The following is a 21,668-nucleotide window of genomic DNA, read 5'->3' as shown; positions in this document are numbered from 1 at the left end:
CGTCCGATCGCGACGAAACTTTCAATACTCCCGATCTTATCAATTTTACACCTACCCTGAAAATTTCATGACCCTAACCCAAATGACCTTTGACCTGTGACCTATTTCTCGAGACCATGTTTGGCCCGAATCGCGATTCGGCGTATGTTGGCTCGCATTAGCCGCGCGTTTGCAGTCTTTACGTGGTTTCAAGCGTTGAAACATGTGATATGATGCTGGTCCTATGCATTAGGGTGGGTGTCAAGGTCACCTGAAGGTCAGGTCATCTCAATGACCTTTGATGACCTCGGTTCACTTTTTCGAGTTTTACATGTTTCTAGGCTAGTTTTTGGAGCTGATTTCGAATTTAGCAACCATTTGAACATTACAGGGGGTGTAACGAAATTATCCGGACACCTTTCTTCCCGCGGTAATTAAAAAGCAAAACATTCTGGTACTTTTTCTTTTAACTGTGCATGTAGCCACCTTCCATAAAAACACAGTGGCGAATGTTCTGGAGCATTTCAGCCACTGGATTCTCCAGCACACTGGCTTTAATGCGGACCAACGCCGTCTAAACCTGTGCCTGCGGTTGGGCGGTGCTTGTGGCGGGCGTCTCTTCAGTCACCTGCTGAACAAGAGCCCACAGGTTTTCGATTGAATTGGGATCGCGACTTTTTCCCAAGTCATAAGCGTTAGCCCAGAATGATTTAAGGTTCTATCGGCATCACTTCCCGTTCTTTTAGGGACTTTTAAGTAGCGCGCCGCCCCGCATGAAGACAGCGTGGCTTGAATCAGGCATCAGTGCGCGTTCAGAAACCGAGCCCTCCTATACCGTCTGGTTGAGCGCCTCCAACCATTCATTGGCCAGTATGTGGCTCCGGTAATACTTGACGTTGATGGCGGTATTATGTGATACTATGTCCTATTGGAGCATCGCTAGCCAGCTGAACATGCTCCAGTTCTGGATATTGTCCGGATGTTTGACGGCGGCGAAGGCCAGCAAGTTCGAGCGGCTGGCCGCCCATACATGACCGATTTGACGGTTCAAAGGATAATACAGCTCGAACGGCTACCCATCCAACCAGACCACCTCACCCTTATCTTTCTTCAGTGGACGCTATCTGGCGTGAGGCGAAAGGTGGTGAACTGGTTGCTTTCCCGTCAGTTTCGTTGCCTTTTTCAGTTTGAAGGGCACTAGAACCAAGTTAAAGGGCGGGTAGCGGTAAACCATAATATGGGATCTCTTATTATCTGACTTGGTAAGAATGACTTGGTGACTAAGGACGAAAGCTACCATGTGAATTGTGAACCCGTCTGTGAATCGACTCCTACTCAGAGCAACAGTCACATGACAAGGTCAGGTCACTGCTGAGTTGAAAACCGATAGCAGAGGCACGTATTCATCCAATATTCCCACTTCTTGGCATCAGAAAGGATTAGGAAACTGTGCATACAGATATGGCGAAAAATAGATGTCCGGATAATTTCGTTACACCCTGTACTGAAGTAGTTTTGGTGCCTTCGTAACATGTTACGAAACTGTCAGAAAATAGCGAAAATAGGAAAAAAATAGCGTTCTGGCCCTCCAACTTTTGCTTATTTGTAGAACTTCGTTGCTTAGCAAACCACTATGTTGTTCGAATTGAGGAGCTTTGAAATGTCCGTGTAATTCAAAATGTTAGTTCGGTAATTAAAAGAATTGATTCAGTGTTGCACATAATCCAACCTAACAACCGAGCATTGCAGGTTTGACGGCTTTTGCCCCACCACCTTCCCTGGAAAAGCTCCACCCTTGCCTATGGGGCAAAACATAAGGGACAAAAACACAAAACAAGACAGATAAAAACCTAACCTACCACAACACCTGCAGAGGTACCTTCCTGAAAAAATGACGCACAAGGAGGTGTCCAACTTATTGGAATATTACCATGATAGCTTGTCAAAATGTGTGTCATCATGCTCTTGTTTGACAAGTGATGTATAATAACTGAGACATTCAGAAATGGTCTCCTGACTGTTGAGTGATCAGAATATTCAAATAATCAGGGTACAATGCTGTGCATCATAGTGCACACAAATCATGTTGTTTTTGTGTAGGCCCTCTGCGCATTATTGTGTACACTGCTATGTGCAGCTTAAGGAAAAAAGTGACTGGTGGTACATGACAAAGGGTTGCGCAACTGTGAAGTTCATGCCCTAGGTCTTGCTGGTGCCAAATACCTATAGCTATAGCAGGATCAGTGAGGGTTGTAGACATGCTACATACACTGTGCAATGTGCATTGAAGATATTGGCACAAAGTTCATCCATACTTACTATGCTTAACACCTAATGTAAGAAGCAACATAAATGCCCCGATGATACAGCAACAGCTCTCTGGTCAACATCACACAAATTTATTGACATACTTTGCAGGTACATATTTACATTCATAGCAAATACTTTCGATTTGATTAAAAAACTAGGTGCTAACAAGCTTGCATTTTTGTAGGTACAGCAATGACCATATATTAAATCATAAAAAACCTTCTCGTGGCATTCATCACATACCTTTTCACCGAACAAGCACCTATCTACTATGTAATGATTCTAAATTTTGTCCGTAATCCACCTATATCTCAACTGACACATTGAAATTAAAATACCTATCCTAACAAAACCTAGAACTGTAGGTACATAAGAAGAATGCAATACTACAATAACTATGAAGTTCTGAAGTTATTCTCACATGCTGGAATGTTGAAACTCTACTTTTGTCGTCCATTTCCACGTTTGATTAAGCAATCATATAGAACTGTTTTCACTTTTCAGTCATAAGCTTTTGCACAAATCTTGAATTTTACACATCATCTTGAACCATGCTCCAGTCTTTCCAACAAGGTACTATGGAACATCAAAGCAATTTTGATTTGTTACAACAGCTTCAGATCATGATAGGCTTGAAGTTTGTGGTATTACCAAGTTTGTTACACCATTTGCCAGACAAACCTCTACAAAAGGTGTATCAATTTCCAAACTAAGCAATTGATTATATCAGTATTTGCAGTTTCCACACAATGTTTCATAATATTATTCGATTTTTATATCAAGAAACTCAAATAATCCACAAATTGTTATTGAAACACTCCCACTTCAAGAGTTCACAGCAATAACAATACAAGTTCAGAAGCAAACAAAAATTGCGCCAGATTTCGTATGAAACGCGCCATCATCCTGAAGTTTCTACCACAGACGATAGTTCAACCGCAGCCGTAGTGCGAAAACCCCTGCCCACCTTACCCCACGGCGGAGCTCGGTTGCAATTTGTAAATACGCGGTGAAAACAGGGCGCCTGGGGCGATTTGATCAAGGTTCGTTAAATTTACACGTGACGTTTGGCATATAGAAGGCCCACAGAGCGGGAGAAGCTCCAAATGTCACGTGACTAATATGCCCTCCGGCGCCCTGTTTTCACCGGCGTCCCAGAGATTCGGTTGACACGTGGGCATGAATTGAAAATAGATTAAATGAGTTTTGCTGATAAATGGATGGATTTTCTCTTTTTTGGAAGACAGTGCTAAAGCTAGTGTCACCTATTTTGTATGCTTTCTCAGGCTTTTGATATTGCAGCATCAATGGATTGAATTTAACAGCAAGGTCAATCCCAGACAGATTCATCAATTCCCATAAGTCAAGCTTTTTTTCTGCTGGTAAGTGCTGGGAAGTATAGAGTAAGTTGCAAATACTTCCTTCAAGTATGCATTAGAGTCACCAATTATGCATGATAATGTTCACACACATCAGCTTGCAAGATAACTTTACTCATAGAATGTAGTTAATATAATCATGTAAACTTTTTATAGGTGTGTAATCATGACCTAATTGACTGAGGTGCTTCTGTTACTGTTAAAATTTGTGCCATAGGTACTTGAAATGATTATATTCATTGAAAAGAAGGGAGTCATGATTGCCATGTTAATATTCATGCAATTTGAATTGTTCTCAAAATTGAAATAGTGTACCTAATCAATCATGTTATTATAGCAATAGACTAAGACAATAACTAGATTGCTATTTTTGATGGGCCGGGCCGGGCTGGGCTTGGACATATTTGCCAAGAGCGGGCTACGGGCTGGGCCGGGCTCTGAACCCATGGGCCCGGGCCGGGCTGGGCTGGGGATTTTGGGGCCCGTGGCGAACACTGCTGACGATGTCTGATAGACCGGAGACTATGAAACGAAAAAAAAACTCCTGATGATAGCCGATGAGACAATTAAACAACTTCAATAAGCTATTTGATTAAGTAATTAGGGGAGAGTGGGGCAAAGCGGCCACCCTAACGCTTCTCACGATGCCAACGCTTGATTTTTAAACTTGGAAAGATTCTTTCTATACCAATGTGATCCCTATTAAGTTGCCTTTTATTTCAACTGCGTTTTATTTCCAAAGGCGTTCACATATGAAAGATATTGACAAAACTTCAAACCTATGCATATTGGCCACTTTGCCCCATACCCTGGGGCAAAGCGGCCACCGGCGTCTTCTCAAGTCCCGATATGAGAAACAAAATAGTTGCCTCGTGTACGACTGGGGTATTTGATGGTGACAAGGTTAAGCGAGGATGGATGTTTATTTTATCATCTTCCACCTGTAGGTAAACAAAGAAAGGATTTTCATGAAAATAAACATTTAATTGCATTATTTGATAACTCATGCAACTGAAAAGTGGCCAAGATGAATGCATGACGACACATTTGAATATAAATAATGTTTTTTATCCAGATGGAAGCAACTTATGGCCAATTGGGAGGTGGCCACTTTGCCCCGGCCACTTTGCCCCGCGCATACCGTCCGAGACAAAAATATTCCAGCTTAGCTATTAGTGGGGTAAAAAACATTGAAATTGGTAGAATACATGTACGATAACCATGCAATGCATGGACAAGAGCGCTTATAAAAATTCCAAACGGCTATGGAATAACATGACATTTAAAAATTGTAAACATAGTTGGTAACCTGGCAAGAAATGCTTTTCCGTGTTTCACAGAACAATGGTGATGGGCCTGAAACCCCGGTCTGGCTCATTCAAACGACCGTGAAGAGAAGTATAATTGGAAACCATAAATTGGAACTGACGCCAGCTATGAAGGGCTAAAACGATGGGTGGCCGCTTTGCCCCGGGTGGCCGCTTTGCCCCACTCTCCCCTACATCTGACAGCTAACTCGTCTGCACCAAACCAACCAGCCGGTATCAAAGTTCAAACCCATCTACCAACCCTATCTACACACTCCACCTACTCAACAGTAGAGATGTCAGTCGGATACCAACATTTTGGTATACCGATACCAAACCGATACCAACTCGGTATTTGGTATTTCAATCCTAATGTGTTTGGTATTTTGTTGGTATCATGAACCATCGCTAATGTTTAAGAGGCTAAGAAATCGGTAAAAGGTTGGTTTTTTCCTCATGTTCCCAAGTTGGTTTGGTTTCGGTATTTCTCCACGGTTTTGGTTGGTATTTGGTTTGGTATCGGTATTCCGATTTTCCGTAATTGACATCACTACTCAACAGCTCCTCGCACAATCTCGTTCCTCTCCTTCGTTCCAGGAACGGCCAGGAGTGGAGCGACCTGCGCGGCACCGTTCAGCAGGCGTTCCTTCGTGCCAACGCGCTTCAGCCGTTCATGCACCAATTGGAGACGAGCGCTGCCGACCTGGTGGCTGCGCTGAGCACAGACCGGGACGACCAGCGGCGACTGAGGCGGGACTTCATGCAGCACGCCCAGCGCACTACTGTAGATGGTGTGTGCTGGAGGTGTTATAGATGTGAGATGAATCTCAACAATTGTTCAAATATTCAATATTCAAATATTCAAATATTCGCTTTTCACGCAATGAGACATTTGACGTCTTTTCTCTTTTAGTTATATATGTTTGAGTTTCGATACAGTAAATTTGTGGCCCGGTCCCACTCACCAAACGTATCCGTTGAACAGTCATTCAGAAGGTGAGCTGCGGCTCTGCGGCGTTCCGCGACCCCGACGAGCGATCTCTGCTGCTGCACAACATCGGCAACTTCTTCAGTCTGACGGCCGACCTGGAGATGCACATCAACACCTGGCGCTACGTCGCCACGCCGCAGTGGAAGCGGCTGACGCACGCGCTCGACTACTTCAACTTGTGAGTGAGGGCATGGGTGGTGCAGGAACCGTCCACGCTCGATGCAGAAGAGTGAAGCAGAAGATGATGAAGATTAGGCATTGGGGATTGCAGTGAGCAAATGTGACTGACTAAATAAAAAAAAAATGATTTATACATAACTCTAAAATTGCATGCCACCAACGTCAATGTAAGAAGTCTCGTGCCAGATTATGGGTGATATACCTACTATATGTAGTCTAACCATCGCCCCCGTGACATATGTTTACGTTTATTACACAAAACATAAGTTTTCTCCTTTTACAGGATGGCAGACAAGTGGATCACGACGGCACTGAGTCAGGACACCGCTTCTGAGCCGAACATGCTGGCGATGCTGCTGGAGAAGGGGCTGACCCGGCCCCAGCTGAAGGCGCTGGTGGTCGACTTCTTCATCGGAGGCGTGGATACGGTTCGTGACAGGATAAACTGTGGTGCCTGGGCGTCTTTTCTTTCTTGGAAACTTGGAGCTTTTTCATTAGCAGTTTCTTTTCATTGCCATCAAACATATCTATGTATTGGAATGACCTTCATTTATTTGTCTTTCTTTTTTCACCTTCTGAATTGCTGTCTCAGTCATTGATATTCCACGCAACGCACTTTGGCCTCCCACTCACGATTCTGACTGATGTTTTCAGACCAGCATGTCCCTGACGTGTCTCATCTACCACTTGGCCACGAACCCCGAGTGTCAGGAGCGCGCCTATCAGGAGATTCTACAGTCGGCACCCCCTCCTGGAGAACTGATCGCTAAGGAGCACACCGGACGACTTAACTACATGCGCGCCTGCGTCAAAGAAAATCTCCGGTAGGTACGGTTAACTATGAACTCGCTTTTTTGTATAGCGTAGTAGGTAATTTGTTTCATGTTGATGTGGGAATGCTATTGAAATGCCCACGTCCATTTGAATCAAATCTATTTCGATTTGATTCACTATATACGGACAGAGTTGGAGTTCGTGTGACGAGTGTCGCTTACGTTGAAACAAATAGTGCTGCAAGAAATAGTACAATGCAAAAATATGAAAAGAAGGTACGCAATAACCATGAGCTAAATATTGGATGATTGGTTATCGTATTTTCAGGATGAACGCCCCCATCCTCGGCATTGCGCGGAAGCTGGGCAAGGACATCGTGCTCGGAGATCATCGCATTCCAAAAGGCGTGAGTTGCAAATGCGATGAAGGATGCAATATGATGTCAGTTTTACTGTATATGCTTGGAATTTTGATGCAGGATGTTCATTGTTCAGTACGTGCAATGTGCAACCACTACACGCACATGTAGGTGAAGGTTTTAATCTATCATTCACCCTTTCTCCCCCTTGTGGCCGACAGAAGGTAGTGTTCATGGTGAACAGCATGACGTCACGGAGCGGCAGTGAGTTCTGCGAGTCGAGTCGCTTCCTCCCGGAGCGGTGGCTGCGCTGTCCGGCGGCAGAGGGCGCCCCCGCCCCTGCCGCCACTACCAGTGCCCCATCGCCGTTCGCCAGCCTGCCGTTCTCCCACGGGCCTCGAATGTGCATCGGACGGCGGCTCTCTGAACATGAGCTTCTCGTCTTCGCCACCAGGGTACGGCTGGGTTTGGAGCATGACACCGTCGCTGACTGGATGTTTAGTCCTGCCTTCCCTGCACCCACTAGCAATCCTTGGTTCTGGCCAGTAGCGGCGGAACACCTTCAATTAAGGGGGGGGGGGGCACTGCCGACTTTTGGTCCCATTCTTTCCATGCAACGCCCATAGGGCTAATGTTAAAATGCCAAAATCAAAGGGGGGCACGGTGCCCCGGTGCCCTCCCCGTTCCGCCGCCTATGGTTCTGGCTTGGTATCTGAGCTGCAAGCTACATAGTTCATGAGTTTGTGGAACGACACCTGCATCTACGTATCTAATCAGGTCGTATTCCAGTTTCCACTTTCCATGGCTTATGCCAATTCTATCGTACAACGCAGTCGTTATTCACTAGAGCCCTTTTTAGGTATACGTGCATGCTCTTCTGCTCCCCTCACATAACAGTGTTTCCTTATCCTGCTGATTGTACTTCTTCATTTACACCTTGTATTTGCACCTGTCGTCAGATTCTGCAGCGGTTCCGCGTCGAGTACAGCGGCCGACCGCTGCGGCTCAAGATGCAGCTCAACTGTAAACCGGACGCACCCATTCAGTTCACATTTGTGGAGAGAGAAGCGGAGCAGGCCGTCAGACAGCAGGAGAGAGCAGCAGCTACCGCCTGAGGGGAGGAGGACAGAGGAGCTACCAATCAAAGGACTGACTGACGGAGAAGATACCAACCGAAGGACTGACTGACAGAGAAAATACCGCCTGAGGCCTTGATGAATGTTGAAGGAGCGGAGTACAGTTTCAGACTTTGATGGAGGGACCCAAAGGCCCCTGGCGAAGGACACACCCTATGATAATGCAGCGTAAAGGGCTACATCCATTGCTCTCTTGATCAAAGTCGAATATTGAGTTATACATGATTGTAAGCGGACTGCATCGTAGCAGAAGTTGTTTTGTGCTTCAATGAGCCGATCAGTGTGCGTCCATTTGCTTGTATGATGTGTCGCACTTCTTCGCGGAATAAACTAAGATAGCTTCTAACCACACATCGCTACTTTGGACAGATTTGTTTAGTTCAAAATACCCTGCGTCTATCAGAATATTCATCAAAAGATCAGAATAGTTTGATAGAACGTGAATGCGTTTTACTACTTTCGTTTGCCCTAGGGTTGCATGATGCATCCTCGGTGTTCATTCGAAGTGAACCTTCCAATTTTACAAGTTTGTATGCCTGAACTGTATCGTGCTTTAGACAGCAAAAGTGGTAGAACAAATGATGTGCAGGGTACTGCTGGCCCTGCCAATTCTAGTTACCAAGTTTACTATGTGGGAGCATTACATACGAGCAGAACGGTCGCTCTCACTTATTTGCTTCGTGTATTATTTTGAGTGCTACTGCTATTTGCGGTCTGCAAGTCAGTGTGCGTTTGCAGGTAGGCATATTTAGCTACGCTTCTGGTAGGTATGCCACGCTGTTTTAGCTCATTGGTTCTGCTTTGCAGGGTCGCAGTTTTACCAACTCCCCTTCGTCACACGAATGTCTGCCGTCGCGTGCTCGCTTGGGAACGACTCGCAGGCAACTTCTGCCTGATACTATTGTATGTTTAAGACGCTCCGGTCAGCTGGTCTGTTATACCCGAGCTCGAGAGCGCGCGTCCCGTTTGGACCAGTTTTTATACAGCTGAATACATTATTTTATGAATAACAGGACTGCTTCACTACGGAAAACTGTCATAAATCATGGAAAAAGAGTGGTATGCCGCTAAAAATAAAATCGCTTAAAAATCATATGAAGATCAATCCTCACAGAAATTAAGAAGGTCGCTATCGATGAGTCTTAGAGGGTCGTAAATCGCAATTAAAACGCATATTCTATTGCAAATTATAATAAGCACCATACATGACTGATACATTCCCTTCAATACAGCGGCATCGTGTATGCCTTTGTACATTGGAGGCGTCGACACGCTGTCTGCGCGAGGTAAACATAGCTCAAACAATCGCGCGCGCGTACCCGAGGTTATGCGAAAAACACAATATGTGCGCATCGGCATCCTGAACCCAACACAGCTAGGCACCAACCGGCACACGCCACCCTCCCGCAGCTCACTACACCATCACATAGCGCGCCGAGGGTCCGTCTTAGCAGCCCCGCACCCACCCCTCTGACACCGGCCACCGGGCACTCGACGGGCGACGAGATCCAAAGGCCCAGACCAAGCCGCGCCCGGCCCACGCGGCGGATAAGACACAGAGAGGCGGAGACACAGGACAGCAGCTGCCTCTGTCCAGCCCCAGGCTACGTTTAGGGCCCTGTCGGAAGTTGACAGACCGACAGATACAGAGCTGTCATCCCTGAGCCAATCAGGAGGCCACGAGGATCACTGTACACACCAACGAACATTTCGGCGGCACTCATGTGAGCCAATGGGTACGGTCAGAACGCTTGGCAGACGATTTGGGGATGCCGTGGATCTCGACATCAAAAGCTACACAGGCACGATCACAAAATCGGTTGTCAAGTAGACCAATCGAAATTAGAGCACACGCTTAACTTTTGAAGTTATCCGCTTATGGAAAATAAGATTGGCTGTTCAGGATTCGAGTGACTTTTTCAAGGTAAGCGACGTTGACCACTCAATTCACGGAAGACTTTGAAATCATTTCCACTTAGTTGCCATTTGAATAACAAACTTGGAAATGCATACAGAGGCAATTACATCGGTCTAATAAGTCTCATCGCCCTTTCTAAAGCCAGCGTATGTATAAGTTAGCATTATCAGGAGATAAAAAGTGTCTGTCATTGTGGATTGTTACCAAAATAAAACACATCACCAAAGCTGGCCTGCGCATGAGCTTGAATCAACAGATGCGAGCAGGCCAGCTCTCATTTACAACGCTTCATATCGTTGAAACCAAGCACACTTGTCTTCCTTCAAACGCAGCACCCAGATCTTGTCTTCAAAGTAATAAAAAATGTTATTTGTGCACTCAGGAAAAATAGTTACAGGCCCTTTTGTCATGTTGTTTCAAAAAGAGAAAAGAAGAATTAATCTAGGTTTCACAAAGGAAGGGCTCGTCTCAACACTGGGGGCATACCATTCAAGCCTGTTTTGACTGTGTAAATTTAACGCTTCCTTGATATTGCCAGAAAACATCTCATGAGTCCGTGGTCACGTGTTTCGACTTTATCAGAAACAAAGCCGTTTTTGTCTAATACTGCCATCGCCGGATGTTGATAGTGCTCTTAGTCTTAGCATTTGTCTTTTCCTGGTGCTGTTAACTCTCGCAACTTGTCTTCAGTGAAATGCTCCTCTCAGAAATCCACCCCATCCCATTGTCCGCCCTGGGGCTGGCCTCCGGTGGCATCTCTCTCACAAAGCGTGCCCACTGCTCGGAAGGCACCCGGTCGCCCTGCTCAGGGACTAGCCTCAGCATCCATCTCTCGAAGGATGCTCATGAGACTGGTGATGCCGGTCAGGTAGCCGTCCTCGTGGTTTCCCGGCCTCCAGGGAGCGCCGTGACTGATATTGACGCCGGGAGGCAGCGGAGTCGTCTTGGCGAAGTCGATCATCCACACGGAGGCGTGCGACGCGTCGTGCACGAACAGAAGCGATGAGCCGATAAACTGTGAGAGGAAAGAGAGATCGTCAGTGCTGCTAGTCGCAGTTGTGAGAAGGGAAGCGTGGATGTGATGCGTTACAAGAAGAGAGCAGGGTCCCTGGTGTTTTTGGTACCTACCACGGCTGTGGCCGACATGTTAATCACTAGTTGGGATAATCGGCCGCAGTGGTGCGCTTGATGATGCAACGTCATGATAAGAAACGTACCAAAAGGTGGGCAAACTCGCAACAGGTCTCAGCAAGGCCGATTTCAGCTAAACAAAATAAGGAGACATAATGCATCCCCAGAAACAGTTCCAGAAAGACAAGGAGATAAGCTTCTCAATCCGTCTTTCAGCTACACAGCAAAACAGAACAAAAAACATTTCCATGAAACATCTCGAGTTGAAAGACACGCCGCGCGGTGGATGTATTACCTCATGCGTTTTGAAGAAGTGCGACTCACTGAGCGCCGCTCGTATCCGCTCCAGTCTCTCCAGGTACTGACTCTGAAACACAAAGCGCCAGCTCACAGCTGGTGATGCGCTCATCCACACGAGACAAACCCCCAGAGCCGGCCGGTCACGAAACGCTCACCGGAACGGATTAGGCGGTCATAAACGTTCCGGGAAAAGTGATACTGCACTACCTGGTTCATAGCCCGGGCAAGCTAGTCGGAACAATTATGGCACTTTCGTTTGAATATGCGACAAACTTTTTCGTTTTCTTTTTGTTTCTATTTTACAAGCTGTCAGCAAGTAAATATCATGCATTTGATGAGACTGCAAAAAAAAACAAGCGAGCAAACTGATCGTATCGATTCTTAAACCTCGCCCGTAAACGGCGATCTGCCACCTTCGCCAATGCAGGGGGGGGGGGGGGTGGTGCGACCCCCCCCCCCCTTGGCGTTTGAAAACGGAGCGTCGTAGAGATTAGCGGAAAAGACCAACGGATTGCTCTCGCCGAGATCTCGCGATTGGTGGTATATTTTTTGGTCCTAGGTCAACATTTGACCTACTTTTGACCGGCCAAAGGTCAAATTTTCGGAAAAATAGACTGTTTTTCAACTTTCCGCGGCGATTGCGGCAAAACGGTGGGAGATATCGACTTGAAACCTTCACTATCGTGTTCCTTGATCAATTCTCTATCGTTTGGTATGTATTTCGTTTCTCTAGCTCTAAAAATGGCGCGTTGGGAGCGCCGGAAGTCGGCAAGGTCACAGTCGGCGGCAGAAATTTGAAAAATCAAAATTTAAATTTTTGAAATCTGATTGTATTTTTTGGATTTGGGAGGTCCATTTGCTCCCTATAGAAGCTAATATTGCTGCATATTCCCATTGAGGTGACAAGAATTAGCAAAATAGTGGTTCGGGCGCTTTTCAAAAATAGTACCGGACGCTGTTCCTCTTGTGACGTCATATCTCCGTGACCTGACCTGACCCGGTCAAGTTTCTTATACCATATGATAGCCAATACTTGCCCCAACATGCATGGGAAGTTTCATCACGATCCATCAACCGATGTCCGTACCACCGGCAGGAAACCTCGGGCGTTGGCACTCAGTTTGTGAAAATCCGGCCGGAGGCTGTTCCCTTTGTGACGTCATAACTCCGTGACCTGACATGACCCGGTCAATTTTTTTTTATCAAAAGATGCGCAAGGTTTGCCCCATAAGGTACCCAAAATTTGGCGGCGCTGCGCGCCGCCGTTTTTGCACTATTTCCGAAAAGCCTCAGGGGGGGGGGGTTGCACCAACCCCCCCCCTACATGGGCGAGGGTTAATGTATTTAGCACTAAGTTAACCCTCGCATGTGTAGGGGGGGTCGGATGGACCCCCCCCATGGTTTTCGCGAATAACTCGCGTAAAAAGCGGCCGATCGCGACGAAACTTTCAGTACCCTCACATTGATCAATTTTACACCTACCCTGAAAATTTTATGACCCTGACCCAAATGACCTTTGACCTGTGACCTCTTTTCCGAGACCATGTTTGGCCGGAATCGCGATTCTGCGTATGTCGGCTCGCATTAGCCGCGCGTTTGCAAGCTTTTCGTGGTTTCAAACGTTCAAACATGTGATTTGATGTTGCTTCCATGCATTAGGGTGGGTGTCAAGGTCACCTGAAGGTCAGGTCAGGTCATTGACCTTTGGTGACCTCGGGTGACCTCGGTTCACTTTTTCGAGCTGTACATGTTTCTAGGCTAGTTTTTGGAGCTGAATTCGAATTTAGCAACCATTTGAACATTTACGAAGTAGTTTTGGTGCCTTCGTAACATGTTACGAAGCTGTCAGAGGCGGTTGACACGTACTACGAATACCCGTCACGACGCCTACTGGTTGACCTGACCTGACCTGACCCGACCTGGTCTAAATGCCTAAAGACATCATCTGTGATCAAAACTAACACGATATTCGTGATCAGCACCCCGAAAAACCCCTTAGCAGCCACACTTTACGACATTCTAACAGGTCCCGATTTTCCCGACTTTGGGTCATTGACCTGACCTGGAAGGTCAACCAATGACCTAGGACCTTAAAATTGGGTATCATCGGCTTCCTCTCGTCACGGGCAACACGCTCGTTTTTTCCGCGAAGCTCTAGCTCGATCAGGGGCCAAACGGCAAGGGGGGGTCCAACCGACCCCCCCCCCCTACACATTAGAAACTGGCAAACGCCGCACACATGCGAGGGTTAATGAGACACTGAATACTTGGAAGCAAATAGCGGGAGTAAACAATACTCCCAAAATGAACATCTTACATCCCCGACTTACCACGGCGTCGGGGTATCCCTCTGTGAACATGGTGACGGCCTCCTTGACCTGCTGCCGACTCCGCGTCGTCTTGAAGTCCTTGCTGGAGAAGCCCTCGCTCTTGCGGATACCCTCGATGCGGAAGCCGAGGGTGGCAGTGGATGAGATCGTTTCCCTCCACACCATGTATCTGGGAATGCAGACACAATAGCGTCAGTTGAACACACAACTAACAAAGGAAGCGTTCTCCAAGATATATTATGCCTGATGTGGGCACGTTCCCATGGGTTCACCAAATGGGCTCACCTATGAGGTCATTAGAAATAGCGATATCTGAGGCAAATTCTGTTAGCTGATGACAAACTGAGCTTAACCCGCGCCCCGCTGGGGGGGGGGGGCAGAATCTGCCCCCCTCCCGTTGTTCGCCAATAACTTCTAAACGCGTTACGCCAGCGACGTCAATCTTTCAGTACCTTATCATACATCAATTTGACACGTTCCCTGAAAATTTGAGCGAAATCCGTCAGAATTTTTTTGAGAAATTGACGTTTTAGTGACGTCATGTTCGCCATTTTCGCCTAAAAAACGGCAAAATTTCAAACGCCGCTAACATCTTCATTTTTTAAGGAATCAAGACGTAACAAAAAGGTTATACGTGATTCTACTTTGTCTATCAAATGGCTATCTCGGTTTTTTGAAAATTTTGAATTTTGGCCCAATTTTTTTTTTCAAAAAACTGATTTTTTTTTGGAAAATAATTATAAAATCCAAAATTTTGAGTGTATAAGAAAAACCAGAATATATGTCAGAGTAGTGGTCTAGGTGCACCTACATACCAATTTTTAGAAGAATCGGTTCAAAAATGTGGGAGTTATTCAAAATTTTATGACGTCACGAGACACAAAAATTTTGAAAAATGATTTTTTTTTGAAGTTCTAGACCTCGTACGGAAACAAAAATAGCACCATTCGATTTGCCGTGAAAAACTGCATCAGATAGACACCTTTTTAGGCCTTAACAACCAACTTCAAAATTTGACCTCATTTGACCTGACCTTGACCTGACCTCGACCTGAAATTCATCCAGAGGTGGTCCATATCACTTATTGAGTGTGCCTATTGAATTCTATGAGTAAAATGACCCATAAAACATGTGTCGCACATGCCCTTTTCTATATTTTGTTTTTGGTGACCTGACCTGACCTGACCTGACCTTGACCTTGACCTTTGAATGACATTGTATGCAACGGATATTGTCTTGGTAGTCTAAGAACACGTTTTGGGCAATCAGTCTCAGTCCATTCTTCGGCAACTACGGTGCAAGGCCGATACTGTAGAAACTTGCATTTTATACCCTTGACCTGACCTTGACCTGACCTCTGACCTACTTTAGCAAAAAAAATGGGCTCTTAAGATCCGCCTTGTTGAGAGCTTTCGATTGCCGTTTTCCCCGTCTTTCTACGACCATCGGTTCGGAAGTTAGACAGGGGAGGCAGAATCTGCCCCCCCCCCCCAGCAGGGCGCGTATGGCTGAATAGTGAATAGCCCAGCGGGGCGCGGGTAAATCAGCGTCGCAATCCACAGTCAACAGCTTTAATTATGCAAGTTAAGAAATTAACACTGGACAATTGTATTACTTTTGTTAGCGAGCAAATACGTTTCTGTATGTATCTTGACGAAGACGGCCGGCGCGCGGAGCGCGGCGGTCGGCCGGCCGCGCCGCGCCGCGCGCACATGTGTAAATTGTGTCATCCGGCCCCTGTCCTGATTCTCATGCCCACGTGTTGTGCTACCACGAGGGCTGAGACGGGACGGGGGCCCGACAGTCTTCAACGGGACTCCGCCGGTGCGACACGGCCCGGTGCACGACGTGGCCGACGTGGCCCTCCGTACGACACGGCCGACGTGGCCTTACGAGAACGCGATACGATTCAGTGAACTGCGTCTGTGACCGCCGTATTTACCCTTTTTAACCGTTTGCCTGTCAATCAAGAATAGACTTTTACATATATGAACAATAACTTTATGGTCCTCCGGGTGACGAAAAAGAACGAGTACTCGAACGGGTGAACTGAACGACTCTCACGAACATTCTGGTCCTCCGGGCCGGATATCAGTGAACTAGTGTGCGAATGGATTTACAGTGACGACGCGGTAGTGTGAACTGTGAGTGCAATGTCTGACAAACGGTCACGACACGACAGTGATGCAAAATCGCATCAAGGCCGCCGGAGCTCATATCACACGAGGAGTGAGGCGAGCTTCAGTACGGCGTCCTCCGGTCTCAGTGAAGCCCGCCGCCGGGCTGCACTTAGCCAGCTCCAGGCGGAACAGGCCCAGCGCGCCGCCGCCGCCAAGGCTGAGCTGGCCCGGCGTCTGGCCGAGGCGGACGCGGAGCAGGCCCGGCGTCAGGCGGAGGCGCAGGCGGAGCAGTCCCGGCGGCAGGCGGAGCAGGCGGAGGCGCAGGCAGCGCTGCAAGCTCAGGCGGCGAAGGATGAAGCTGAATACCGTCAGCTGGAGCTGGAGCTGCTGGAGCAGGAGGAGCGGGGTTCGCAGCACCCTCGTTCTTCCGCTGCACCATCCGTCGCTGGTCTTCCGGTGGTTGCAACTGAGCCATCGGCACTGGTGGACGTGTCTCGACAGACGGACGAGTCAACCACGCGCACCCGACAGTGGCTGGCTCAATCTCAGCTGCATGTGCCGCCAGTGGATACGGCTCCTGTCGGCACCCTGCCTCCACCTGCGGTGCGGCTGCAGCACCCGTCCCGTGACGACACCAGAGCGGTCCCACATCTGCCGCGCATCACGCTGGAGAAGTTCGGCGGCTCTGCCATCGAGTGGCCGCGGTGGATAGCCCTCTTCAAAGCTCTGGTGCACGACCGCGCCGACCTCACCGACGTAGAACGGCTGACCTACCTGCAGACTCACCTGACGGGGCCGGCGAGAGAGTCTGTGCGGGGTATGCTCTGCGACGCCAGTCTATACAGCACCGCCCTGTGTGAGCTGGAGCGAGAGTTTGGTGACCCGTCCCGTGTGATACACGCCACGATGAAAAGACTACTCACAGCGCGGCCGGTGAAAGATGGCGACCTGTCAGCGCTGACAGAGCTGTCTCGTGAGCTCCACACCGCGGTGAGCGTCCTACAGTGTCTGCACTACGAGCACGACCTCGCTGCCGCCACGAACGTCACCACTGTGACTGGGAAGCTACCAGCCTCCCTCGCCTGGAGGTGGGGCGAGCACATGGTGGAAAACGGCATCACTCGTCCGACGCTCGTCGATCTCGACGAATGGCTACGCCGTCATGTGTCAGCTGGTCGGTTGGCCCTGAACGTGACCACCAAGCAGCCGCCGAAGGTCGAGGCTAACGACGCTGAGTGCCGCCCGCGACGCGTGTTTACCACCACGTCGGCGCGGCCCACGCCGGCGGCTGTAAAGCGGGGGAGGACGGCGGCCATAAAACCATCAGCGGACGGGAACAGCGCCGGCTGTGCCATGTGTCAGCAAACACACGAGCTCCAGCACTGTGACGAATTTCTCGCGCTGACTGTGATTGAGAAGGCAGAGTTCGTCGGCAGAAACGGACTGTGCTTTAACTGCCTAGGTCGTGGTCACATCAGCGCTACGTGTCCCAGTGATGCACGATGTGACGCGGAGCACTGCGGCAGGCGTCATCACACGCTGTTACACAATGGAGGACGAGTGTTTCCGCTGCGCGATTCCGATGATGGTACGCCGTCATCTGCCAAACATGTCGGCACCGCATCGGCCGAGCCTCGCAGTGATATTCTCCTGCAGGTGGTGCCCATCACCGTAAATGGGCCGGCAGGTAGCCGCACCACGAACGCGCTCCTGGATCTCGGGAGTCAGATCACACTGATCACCGACGACCTGTGTGACCGACTCGGCATCTCGGGGCCCACCGACAAATTGGTGCTGAGTACGCTGAGTGGGACCCAAACGACGACGTCACGACGCGTATCCTTCGCCGTTGAGGCTGTGGGCGGCGACGGCAGGGCACACCGTATACGAAACGCCCAAACGACGCCGACGTTAAACGTGTCAGCCAAGGCCATGGACTGCACAGTGGCAAAGGAGAAATGGCCGCACCTGGCCGACCTGGATCTTCCCAGCGCTATCCACGGCCCAGTGGAGGTGCTCCTGGGAACCGACGTCATCGAACTTATTGTGCCGCGGGAAGTGATCGAGGGACCGACGGGAACGCTGTGCGCCGTAAGGACGCTGTTGGGATGGACGGTGACCGGGCGGGCGTCGGAACGCTCGGTGCTCGATGGTGAACACGTTGTCAATCACGTTCGTGTCAGTGATAAAACGAGTGCAGTCGCTGACCTTCACACCCAGGAATCATCAGAGACGACCCAGTGGTGTCACGCAGCCGAGCCGCCGGGCCCGGCCGACATCTTCAGCAGAGGCGGCCCGGGGACGGACCTCGCCCCCGGCGGACCGTGGATACGAGGTCCAGCTGCGCGGTCCGGCCCGGCCGCCCTCTCCGACGACGAGACGAGGGTGACAGCGTGCGTCACCGAGCGAGCGGAGCCGGTCGTAAACGTCAGTGACTTCTCGTCCTGCCTCATGGACTCCGGCGGCCTGCTCAGAGTCGGTGGCCGTCGCTGGAAGCGGAAGAACACGCAGCCGCAGGATCGCTCCTGGCGACGCCGGCGGCGAGAGTGTCTCCCCGCGCACGCCGACCGCACACTGCATGTCGATCATGGACACGACCGAGGTCAGGGTTGGCGAACTAGTGCGACTGACCGACGTAAACGTACCACGTGGACATTGGTCGGTGAGATGAGCGGAGTGTGTGACCCTGGTGTGGGCGGTCTTATTCCCGCCGTTGACGTGACGACTGATACCGGCCAACACAGGCGGCCTGTCTCTCGTCTCTGCCGTCTTGAGTGCGACGGCGACGGACAGTAAATGGACTCGGAGAGATAATGTGCGCGCACGTGGGACGGCTAAAGTGAGTCGTCTACGACCGCACTGTGCCGCCGGCGAGCAGTGTGGAGATCGGAGCGTTTATTAGTGTTTCCAGCGCCCACCATTCGCGGTGCTAACGTGTGTGTGCGTGCGTGTGAGAGTGAGCCGCTCATTCGGTCCGCTGCGAATGGTCATTTGTGTTGAGTGTTCAGCCATTAGCTATCAGCTGTGAGCCGTGTGACGATTCTTGGACGCGCTAGTAGTTTACGACCTTAGAGTGTAACATAGCAGTGTGAGATTAGTTTATGATACGTACCGTGTTAGCGCTGTCGTACGTCCGCGTTTGTTCGCTTCGCCGCTTCGGTAACGTAATGTGTGTCGTGTTGTACATTGTGTGATGGGTGTTTGTTGTGTGTCGGCCATGTGACGGCAATGTCACTGCCGCCAATGCCTCTCGGCCCAGCGTGTGTAGTTTACGACATGCGTCAGTGTGTGACGGCACCCGGCTGCCGAGACCGCGCCGTCACCAGTTTTATGACTGGGTGATTGTTGGCGGGGATAATGCCTGCCTCAGTCAGACATTGTGTAGTGCGTAATGTGCATCGTATGTGAGTGTATGTATATCGCGCATGTTGAACGGATCGTTACGAGTGTGTGCATGCGTACGGGACGCTTGAACGATTGCTCGCTAGTTGTTGGATTTTCCGCGGATGATCGCGAAAAACCGGGCCGGCTATGTTAGCGAGCAAATACGTTTCTGTATGTATCTTGACGAAGACGGCCGGCGCGCGGAGCGCGGCGGTCGGCCGGCCGCGCCGCGCCGCGCGCACATGTGTAAATTGTGTCATCCGGCCCCTGTCCTGATTCTCATGCCCACGTGTTGTGCTACCACGAGGGCTGAGACGGGACGGGGGCCCGACAGTCTTCAACGGGACTCCGCCGGTGCGACACGGCCCGGTGCACGACGTGGCCGACGTGGCCCTCCGTACGACACGGCCGACGTGGCCTTACGAGAACGCGATACGATTCAGTGAACTGCGTCTGTGACCGCCGTATTTACCCTTTTTAACCGTTTGCCTGTCAATCAAGAATAGACTTTTACATATATGAACAATAACTTTATGGTCCTCCGGGTGACGAAAAAGAACGAGTACTCGAACGGGTGAACTGAACGACTCTCACGAACAACTTTCATGGATTCCACTGATAATTACCCAATCCTTAACTTTCGGGGAACACTGATCACCCTAAGCGCACAAAATGCCAAGCATTTACGATTATGTGAAAGAGCATGAAAATCGACGCGCTCTATCGAAGTCGTCACGAACAGGAAAGCACCACACACCTGGGCTTTGTGACTGCTTTCAGTCGATGTTCTTCGTCGGTGGGAGCCGACTTGTCGATCAGCATCATCTTATCGTACATGTCCTGAAAACAAAATGACGGATATGTGAGAACTGAATGGCAGCAGGTAGACACAAATCATGTGGTGAAACCACGGGCAAAAATATCAGATATGGGCATGACACTGTGCACGCTGGATACCCATAAGTGGACAATGCGCATTCGTCCTACATTTTACGTCAAATGCGCCAGTTGACGTAACTAACGGAATAAAACAATGAAACAACTATTGTCAAATGCATGGGAATGACCAAGATTATTACCTATATAACACAAAATGAGTGAAAGATAAGTCAATCACTTAGTTTCTAATCCTTAGGTCGGAGATGTAGAAAGCGAGGCCAGTCTTCGAAGAGCTAAAAGCATAAGACGTACTTTTCTGAGTTTGGGTTTCTCCTTGGCCTTGGCCAGCTCGTCCTCCTGGTAAGTGCGGACTCCGATCTTGCAGTCCATGACACAGGGCTCCTCGAACTCTCCGAGCAGGTCCTGCAGCTGCAGAAAGTCTTCACCGTCCTCCGTGACGATCTGCCGGTCACAGCGGTGTCACGGGATGTTACGATGCATCACGGAATTCGTGGGATGTCACGGTAAGTCACGGGAGGTTAAAAAATGTGAGAATATTGGTAGACGCATTGCAAGTCCTGGGACGGTCAAAGCCTGCACAATTGTCCTTTGAAATAAGTCATTCCTAAACAAAGCATGAATCAAGAAAACGCAATTTGGTTTCACTTCATTAGAACGTGGACGTATGTATATTTAAAAAACGTCTAGGGGTAGTGGAAATCGTCCAATTACCGTAATTTAATCCACCGTTGCACAAAGAACAGCAAGTGCATCAATAGAAGAATGTACGCTTCAATGATAACAGAGTGAGCCATGCTTGTCAGAATCAGAGCCAACTATTATAAACGTTCTCAGGCAGCGTGATATGCAAGCTTTGTTTCATAGAATTCCAGCGCTTACATAACCGGCATGTTTAGCGCGTGCTGTGCTGCTCCCCGCCACCTGTTCACGAATGGTAAACAAACAATATAAACATTCGCCACAAAAGGTGAAACTGGGACTCATAACTGGTCTCGGTGTTTTTGAATAAACACACTCACGTCAAACCATATGTTGCAGTTTAACTGTATTGCGCAGATGGAACGGAATATCAGAATCGAGCCCCAGTTGACGACAGCATTGCATGCCGGTCGAGGTATAGTTCTTTCTCTTTCTCGGACATAGATAACGAGTTTTCGATCACTCCTAAACG

General features: G+C 49.1%; 2 protein-coding genes across 3 annotated transcripts in view; one reads left to right on the top strand and one right to left on the bottom strand.

Moving 5' to 3' along the window:
* Window positions 1–9,424, top strand: part of LOC122380808 (probable cytochrome P450 12a4, mitochondrial) — a 29,392-nt gene extending 19,968 nt beyond the window's left edge. Inside the window, exons 4-10 of one of the 2 annotated variants that reach the window (XM_043364285.1) lie at window positions 5,573–5,766; window positions 5,961–6,144; window positions 6,430–6,574; window positions 6,801–6,970; window positions 7,248–7,326; window positions 7,500–7,733; window positions 8,238–9,424. In XM_043364285.1, the coding sequence (XP_043220220.1) occupies window positions 5,573–5,766; window positions 5,961–6,144; window positions 6,430–6,574; window positions 6,801–6,970; window positions 7,248–7,326; window positions 7,500–7,733; window positions 8,238–8,393 (1,162 nt within the window). In that variant the 3' untranslated portion in view covers window positions 8,394–9,424. Of the gene's footprint in view, window positions 1–5,572; window positions 5,791–5,960; window positions 6,145–6,429; window positions 6,575–6,800; window positions 6,971–7,247; window positions 7,327–7,499; window positions 7,734–8,237 lie in introns of both variants that reach the window. The other variant, XM_043364284.1, reaches the window with a different exon arrangement.
* Window positions 9,425–9,589: 165 nt separating this feature from the next.
* LOC122380807 (inositol-trisphosphate 3-kinase B-like) overlaps window positions 9,590–21,668 on the bottom strand; it is a 56,217-nt gene continuing 44,138 nt past the window's right edge. The window contains exons 4-8 of the mRNA XM_043364283.1: window positions 20,789–20,938; window positions 20,355–20,437; window positions 14,094–14,262; window positions 11,759–11,830; window positions 9,590–11,347 (exon numbers count right to left, since the gene is read on the bottom strand). Of these exons, the coding sequence (XP_043220218.1) occupies window positions 11,138–11,347; window positions 11,759–11,830; window positions 14,094–14,262; window positions 20,355–20,437; window positions 20,789–20,938 (684 nt within the window). The 3' untranslated portion in view covers window positions 9,590–11,137. The remainder of the gene's footprint in view (window positions 11,348–11,758; window positions 11,831–14,093; window positions 14,263–20,354; window positions 20,438–20,788; window positions 20,939–21,668) is intronic.

Source organism: Amphibalanus amphitrite, unplaced genomic scaffold (assembly GCF_019059575.1).
Source record: "Amphibalanus amphitrite isolate SeventyFive unplaced genomic scaffold, NRLGWU_Aamphi_draft 000107F_arrow, whole genome shotgun sequence".
Classification (NCBI taxonomy): domain Eukaryota; kingdom Metazoa; phylum Arthropoda; class Thecostraca; order Balanomorpha; family Balanidae; genus Amphibalanus; species Amphibalanus amphitrite.
Note: the sequence above shows the minus strand (reverse complement) of the source record. Positions and strands in the feature narration are given on the sequence as shown.